An 8,161-nucleotide genomic window follows, 5' to 3' on the forward strand; every position below is an offset into this window, starting at 1 on the left:
CTTCCCGACCTCAAACCTTGTGGGCGGGACTAAGTTCGGAATGGCACCCAGGCTAAATCACGTCAACCACAAATGCAGAATATTTCAGACCTCTAGCTATAACAGTTCCAGAGCTGTGGGGTTTGGAACTTTTGGTGTCAGCTTGGAGCTGCGCGCAATGGCTCCACCTGCTGGTAAAAAGTTTACCGGTGGAATTTTATGCATTTGGAGTTATTACCCCGACTTAAGGTCCAGCGGGTCGCCAGGTTTTTAAGAGGTTAAACTATAACAGGATGCACGAGCGGAACGTTCCAGTCTGTTGTGTTCAATCCGTTTGGTTACTAATTCACACCGTAGACAGTAAATAAGATCACTGCCCAGTTCAAAACCACAACAGCCAAAAAAACACATCTCCATAGCGAAAGAAGATGCAGCAGTGAGTTTGTTCGGCGTTTAGTTTATAATATTTGCATACCTGTACGCCACCACCAAAAGCTCTTCACCCCTCAATGCAAGCAGGATTTATAAACAGCACAGTCCTGAGTGGAGAAGACCTGCATATTAGCTGTTCTCTGCAAAAAGAATTTCAAATGATGATTTTTATGTACGTAGCAGGGAAAAAGTGTTTTATTTTAAAACTTCAGTGCATTTAAAACACATTATTGTTTACACCAATTAACATGCATGGCCATATAGACCATAGGACATTAATGTGACTGTATTATGTGGGTCTAAATAGAACCAAAGATCATAATGAATGTGTTCCCGTCCAGCAGTCCATATCCCCCCCCCCCCCCCCCCCCAAACGTGCTTCCAGTACCGGCCTGCTGAGGTCCACATCTATATGCAACTAATCTACATTTTAACTGTGACCATCTGCTCATGAATAGCCCTGACATTATCTGTAACACTGAGTCCCACAGGCCTCCTGCAGCCATTCAGACACCATTCCACCACAATATGACCCAACCTGGGCGTCTGCAGAGAGACGCAGAGAGCTTCCCTTCATTTGTCTCTCTTTGAATAAAATAACTTTTACAGCCGGGCAGATTTTATCTCTGAGTCTGATTTAGCTAAAAGGAATAACAGCATTCTCTGGGAACCAGTAGTAAACCTGCAGATTGAAATGCTCTGTTAGGAACATCTAGAACATCATGCCACGTCATGCTTGCATCAAGCTCCTTTTCTGAAAAGCATACATGTTTCCCCTCTATTCATATTTTGGTTGGATCATTTAAAGAAAGCTTTTGTTCCATTCTTTGCAAAGATTTAGATCTAAATTCCATAACCACCATTTCATTAAGATAAGATCAAAGCCTTACCTTGTTTAGAGTGTTTACAGTGCTGTGAAAAGTAGCTACCTCCTAACAGGTTTCCTTTGGTTTTGCCGTCTAATGTAAATGTTTTTTTGTTTTGTTTTTTAGTTCTCTGAGCGAGGCCTGCAGAGCTTTAAATGTTTAGATGAATTTTGACTCCCTGAATGAGTCTCTGGTTTGCTCTCAGCTGAATTTTGGGTGCCAAGCAGAAATGATTGCTTTTATCTCTCCAATTTTGCACTGAAAAAAAAAAAAACTCATAAGATTTAAAAAAAATATATATTGTAAGTATTTGCAGCAAATGATTTAAGTCCAATTGAATGCTGCAATATCAAGTAGCACTCACTTGTCAGTATCAAGTTTAATTTTGCTTTCCATAAGACATAACAGTTGTGAAGATATTATGTAACATTAGGTAATTCCATCCAAGTTGTAACGTAGATTTATTTAAACAAATTAGGTAAAGTGTCCTTGTTTTTCATGGGAACAAACAGCCTTTTACTCCATATTTTAAGGTAAAACAGACAAACAACCATTCACACACACACTCACATCAAAGGAGCATTTAGAGAAGCCAGTTAACCTAACAGTCATGTTTCTGGACTGTGGAGGAAGCTGGTTTTACCGCTAAATAAACATTTAAACAGTATCAGGAAATCTAAGTGAAACTTACTCTTTCCCAAAAATATCTCCATAGGAGATAATATAGTTTACTGCTCCAAAAAGTGACTTTTTTCAGTGTGGGCCATGGCTCCCACAGTAAACAGCCAAGCTGCAGAAGTAGATGTGGTTAAATCAAACTTTGTTCATGATTTAACGAGTGCGGGTGGATTTCTTCCACACCGGTCCAGCTCAGTGTCTTTTTTTGAATGAAAACTGCTTTGTTTTTGCAGGCTTCCCTCATCTAATGGTAATATTCTGATGATCGGAGACAGTTTGATTTAAAAAAGAAAAAAACCAAAGGAAATCCTTGCATGTTCCCCACCGTAGTACGACGTAGATCTATGACGAGTATTAGGGCCAGGCTACAGATTTTTTTTTCCTTCTATTTCTAGAATAAAGTCATAACATTATGAGAATAAAGTAAAAAAAAAATTACAAGAATAAAGTCATAAAATTACGAGAAACAAGTTGTATTTTATGACAGCTCTTAATAGAAGCCCTGTCTTCCCTAAAATGAGGAATGATGGTTTGATGGCTTCATTCTCGTAATGTTGCGACTTTATTCTCAAAATAAAAAAAATTTAAAAAGTTAGCCTGGCGCTAATACTCTGTCGTATAATACAGAATAAGTGTGTTAAAACTGTGTTCAGGTCACCTTCTGTCTTCAGGAGTCAGCGTGCTGCATGTTTTAGGTTCCAATAAAGCCTCCGCAGTGTTTGGCTCCAACAGAGGCGCATCCAAAACATGCAGGACTCCAGAGGACCGGAGATGGCCGCTCCAGCTGTTCTGGCTGGCTTGAAAAAGATGGATTTTCTCATCATGTCGTTTTCCATAGGACAAGCAGCAGACCCCCAGTAAGAGGGCATGGGAGGGCATCCGCAAACCCCACTCGCCCCCATCCTGGGTGAGGAAGGAGCTGGAAACTGTAGCCGCCTCTCCTCTGGAGCTGCAGACAGTGGAGTGGGAGAAGACCAGTGCCACTATTCCCCTGGTGGGCCAGGAGATCATGGACCTGCAGACCGAGGTCTGACTCTCAATGGGACCTCACACCCTGCTGCTCCCCACCACACACACACACACACACACACACACACACACACACACACACACACACACACACACACAGGGAGGTGAAGGAGAAGGGCTGAGGACGAGAACATGGAAAACCACATTCGGAGCAAAGAGGAACACGATGTCGCTTTTTGTGTTGCTTCCTTTGATGTTTTGGTGTCAGCTAAATAACTGAAGATCATTGAAATGACTGGCTGGCAAATCACTTCTACCTGTGATAAACAGCATACCATGTTTCCCACTGTATTCAATGGTTACGACGTTCTAATCCCGTTTTTCCCACTATTGAGACTGTTGCTACATTACCGTTCCGCTGTGTCCGGATGTTTTCTCATGGACGCTGGCGTTACGCTCCACTCTAATGCCTCTCACATCAAACTGACCTGGGCTTGAAGGAGACGACTACCCAGGCTAGACCTGCCGCTCAGCTGCAATGGCGCCACAATGATTGGAGCAAACCGGGGTCAACGCCACGGAGACCAGCAGGGTCAGAAGACAAGAAAAACACTATATGGTGGTAATATTCAGAGAGGCAGGTGTTCAGCTGGGCTTCATTCTCTAATTAAAGGACCGTCATGGCGGTGCGTCCAGCGGGGGCTCCGGTTCAGCAAATACCTGCTGCTTCATGTTGCTAATATAAGGGACCCCTTGGTTTGAGAAAAGCTCCAATCATATCAGTCCAGAGATTCAGACTAACAGGGTCCGGTTTCTGTCGGCGTACCCCGAGAATCTGCACGTACAGGTATGTGGTCCCTGGGTCAGACATGATGGCAGTGTGGGGCGGTCTGTGAGGGTGGGGGGTGCACAGATGGAAAGCACAAGGCTCCCTTTGGAGTCCTGATGTATAGCATTGTAATTAATTCAGAGTTCTACAGAATGGATTTTAGCCTATAAATATCTTTCTTACCGTGCTTGAGGATAGTTGTTCTCATTATTATGAATATAAACATGATTATTCTGATACCGACCCCCCCCCCCCATCGGGTACTGGACTGCCAGTGTTCTGTATCGCAAAGTAACTGTGTGTGTTTTGATATCACCACTAAGTCCCTCCCACAGATCTGTGTCTGTCTAAGCCCCGCTGTCCCCCCCCCGCCCCCGTATGTATACCCGACCCCCTCCCAAACCCACCCCCTATTTTTTTTGACCAGGACCGCTTCTTTGTTAATGTACAGTTTTCAGAGCACAATATGAATGTGTCTAATTTCTAATAAAAGCATATCTATATAATGAATAAATGTGTGCGTTTTCTCTGCTGTCTAACATGCCTCGCTAAACAGCTCAGAGCTTAGAGCTACGACACTTTTACTGTTTTATAGACTAAAGTTTTTCCCTCTGGGTTGAGATATTCTCTCCTTTTCGTTCGGTTCACATTAATGGACCAAACCACTGAGGCGATATCAGTGACCAACTAAAAGCATGTAACTCTAGAATCATATGAATGCAGCAATTTTTACTGAAAAAAAAAATTCTAGATTTCAAGAATAGTTTATTAAATTAAAGAATTGTGCAACTGAAAATATTTTAATCTAAAAATTTCACACGGAAAGAATAGACAATTAGAAGAATTTTATTGATACAATTTAGTCTTTGGCGCTCAGACCTCGGCAGGAAACATTGGTGCTGAATTTTGCTTGGATCTGCATGAACAGCAGTAAAGAACAGGGCTGTTCCCCCCCAGGCCTGAAACTGGTGGTGGAGTGGAGATTAAGTTGGTCAGTCTGTAGACTGCTGGTTAGTGAGACGGTCTGCTGAGCTTTATGGGGAGATCCAGTGGACTGCATGAGCTGATACTAGAGCTGCACTCAGGGACCTGGAAGATGGAAGTCCAGTTGGATAACACAGGTTGAGAGAACCTGTCCACGATGAGCAAGCATGAAGTGACAGTGGAGAGGAAAAACTCCCCTTTGGGAAACACCTCTGGAAGAACCAGGCTTAACATAGCGTCCTTCTGCCGGACCGGTTCAGATGAGACAGGGAATGCAGTACGAGTCCGAGAGGAATGACACTCTGAGAAACTGGAAGTCCGACATGGCGCGACCACTGCCTGCGCTTTGGGTAGCAGACTGAGATGTTGATTTGGAAACCTTTTAAGATCAACTATGGATGCTGATTGGCCCGTGACGGAGGTGGATTAGGGTAAGTTATGGTTTCTTTAGTTGAACTTTTGCCAAGGCTCCATTTAAAAGATAAACAAAAAAAGAATAATTCTGTTTGTGCAAACGAAGACCACAGGGTTAGAATAAAAACAGCAATATCAGCAGGGATGGAAAAATGTTGATGGAAGCAGAAACAGCTGCTGGAAGGAAGGATCTGCAATAATAATCCCTTGAGCACCTTGGATCAAACAGTCTGTCACCGGAGGTCTGCAACCTTTCAGCAGCTTCATGCGTGCATATCTCCCCCCACCTGAAGGGGGCCAAGGAGGCATCTTCAAACAGAGCTGACCTTCCTGATGAGCCTACAGTATCACAGCTTTAGATAAGCTGCTTTATTAAGATGAAGAGGTGGGTAGTAGTTAGTTACATTCAGTCCGTTACATTAACTTTATTAACAATTTGAAAAAAAAATACTTTTAGAAGTAGTTTTTCTGAGCCGTACCTCTGACTTTTACCTGAATAATATTCTTGTAAAGTATCTCTACTCCTACTTGAGTAAAATCTCTGACTCCTCTCTCCTCTGTGAGTTTGAACTTTTCAAAAACTAGTTGAAATGAAACAGTCGATAGAGATAAAGACAGAGAGAGATAGATAAAACAGCAATCAAAGTTCATCCCAGCGCCACAAAATGTGCATTTAGAAACCTGATTGGAGTTTGCAACCACAATATGACAACTAGAATACCATTTTTGGGTCCTCTAACCAGCTCTAGACAGATGGCTGATTTAAGCACTCAGTAAAGGAAGGTCTTTGGAGTGCAGCCCTTAGAGGTACAGCCTACTTTGAACCTCCCTGTTAAAGGAAAAGTGGATAAACTGGATCATTATCTATACCTTAAACTAATACATTACATGAATTAAACATTAATCAGTAAAAAAATAAAAATAATTTCCGTTGCGATCACTGAGTCTGGGAGCGGCCATTTTTGCCCAAATATAGTAGCCCCTCCCTCCTGCCATCTTCCAGCAGTGACGTCACGGTGCGGTAAGCCTAGCGCCATTCTCCCCGCTTTCCAAGCTAAATCAATGGGAACTACTAGACACATCTGCAATCAACAACAATTATTGAAGATTTCCAGAGGACTTCACCATTGAAATTCACCAGAGCTATAGTGAAACTGACAATGCCCACGTGCATGGCAGCTGGATGCTGGAATACATCGGGTAAAAGTGAAAAAAAGAGTTATTCCACCTTTCTGATTCCTGATCCTCCACGGACGGGTTGGTCGTTGGATCGCCAACTTGAAGAGGGAGGATTTGCCATCGAACTTCTGGCCAGAGAAAAAACCCGTAATATGTAGCCAACATTTGGAAGAAGAATGTTTTCAAGATGACTTGGATAATAGCGCGTTGTGACAAACACCAGATACAGCACTGGGACTTGATCAACAGCCGATACCGCACCGTGACAATGTCACTAACCAGTAGGTGGCAGTAGTGTTCTTTGACAAACATGGATGCCTCCAGTAAAGCACATTCACATGAAAATTACTCTGAATTAAAAACACTGATCATTTATTGAACAGGATGGAATCATTTCAGATTTAAAGAACTTTCCAAAGTTTGAATCTGAATGTGAGCGACTTTTTCTTTAAAAAGCATCAGCTTTTTGACTCCCATTTTGTTCAGGTGAAATCGAGGTCTTTATAACTATCTCCACTTTAGCTTCCTGGATCTTCATTGTTGTTGATGTGGAAGGTCTGCACCTGCTCCACCACCGGCACTTTGGTTTTCCTTTGGTCTCACTGGCATCAGTCCACAGAGTCCTACCTTTACTGTCTCTGTTTTGAGTTAACCACAAAACTTCAATTGGAGGCAAAGCGTCAAAGTTTTCCTCACCTGTAATTAGACTAACTGTAGTAAAGTTTATTTGCCAACATATAAAGATGGCAGACTGGGGATTGATAGAGGAATATGGAGTGTAGAGCCGTAATTCCCAACCGGGGGTACCCCTAGTGGTCCGCAAGTGCATTACAAGTGGTACATGAAAATAATTAATTTCTTAGGTAATAAAATAAAATAGGGCTGGGATCTGTTTTGATTTGTGATGACTCAACTGAACAATTAAATCCCTTAGTTTTTTTTTCAGTTCACCTTCAGCTGTGACCCACATCCAAACCCAGCAGAGGAACAGACAGGAGTTAGAAAACAGCCTGGGATCAGCTGGTTTTCACTCTGAGCTATCAGAGCTTTTAAAAGCAGCTCACGTTTCTGGATGGGAACAAAGTAAAACTAATTAAGTCAGCCTGACTATAATTATTTATCTGCATTTTGTTCCCAACTCATCAAGTTTAAATGTGATTATAGGGGAGTTACTCAGAGGAGCTCCAGTTTTATAAATACAGATNTTTTGACTGAGGGGTGGTACTCATGGTAAGACAAAATATCCAGAGGGGAACAGATGTCAAAAAGGTTGGGAAACCTGGCGTAGAAGGTAAGCAGGAAGTGATTAAGTAATCAAAGCTAAACAATAGATTCAGATCTTTACCTTCCATAAATCTCTTGCAGCCTTGGTTCTTCAAAATTAGCTGTTTTTGAGTCCATTCAGATCTTCTCAACGATGTTTTGCAGTAGAAGGCCTCCATGTTCTTCCCACTGACCTTTTTCAATCCATCTTGTGCCTCTGGTGAGGGAGACAGTGCTTTGCTAACACTGTGTTTAGTGGGAGGGAGTGGGGAGCTCCTGACCCTGAAAGAAGACATCTTTGGATGCTGGAAGGAATACTCTGAGGATCTCAGCAATCGGGCTGACATACCTTCCATGATGGAAGAAGAGACGGGGTGTTTGGGGCTGTGTTCTTTCATCACCCAGGATGGTCACATAGGTGGTCTAAAAACCTCAGGGTTGGATGACATTCGCACTGAATACCTAAGCTCTCTGAATGTTGTTGAGCTGTAATGGCTGTCACGCCTCTTTAACATCACGTGGAGGTCAGGGACCTTACCACTGGACTGGCAGACTCTGGTAATTGAAA

At 42.6% G+C, this 8,161-nt stretch overlaps 1 protein-coding gene across 1 annotated transcript in view; it reads left to right on the forward strand.

Moving 5' to 3' along the window:
• The window catches only part of LOC107096487 (brain-specific angiogenesis inhibitor 1-like), a 218,576-nt gene extending 214,440 nt beyond the window's left edge, over positions 1 to 4,136 (forward strand). The window contains exon 29 of the mRNA XM_015393149.1: positions 2,794 to 4,136. Coding sequence (XP_015248635.1) covers positions 2,794 to 2,988 — 195 coding nt within the window. The 3' untranslated portion in view covers positions 2,989 to 4,136. The remainder of the gene's footprint in view (positions 1 to 2,793) is intronic.
• The last annotated feature ends 4,025 nt before the right edge of the window (positions 4,137 to 8,161 follow it).

The sequence above is a fragment of the Cyprinodon variegatus genome, unplaced genomic scaffold, assembly GCF_000732505.1.
Source record: "Cyprinodon variegatus isolate N-32 unplaced genomic scaffold, C_variegatus-1.0 Scaffold627, whole genome shotgun sequence".
Lineage (NCBI taxonomy): Eukaryota > Metazoa > Chordata > Actinopteri > Cyprinodontiformes > Cyprinodontidae > Cyprinodon > Cyprinodon variegatus.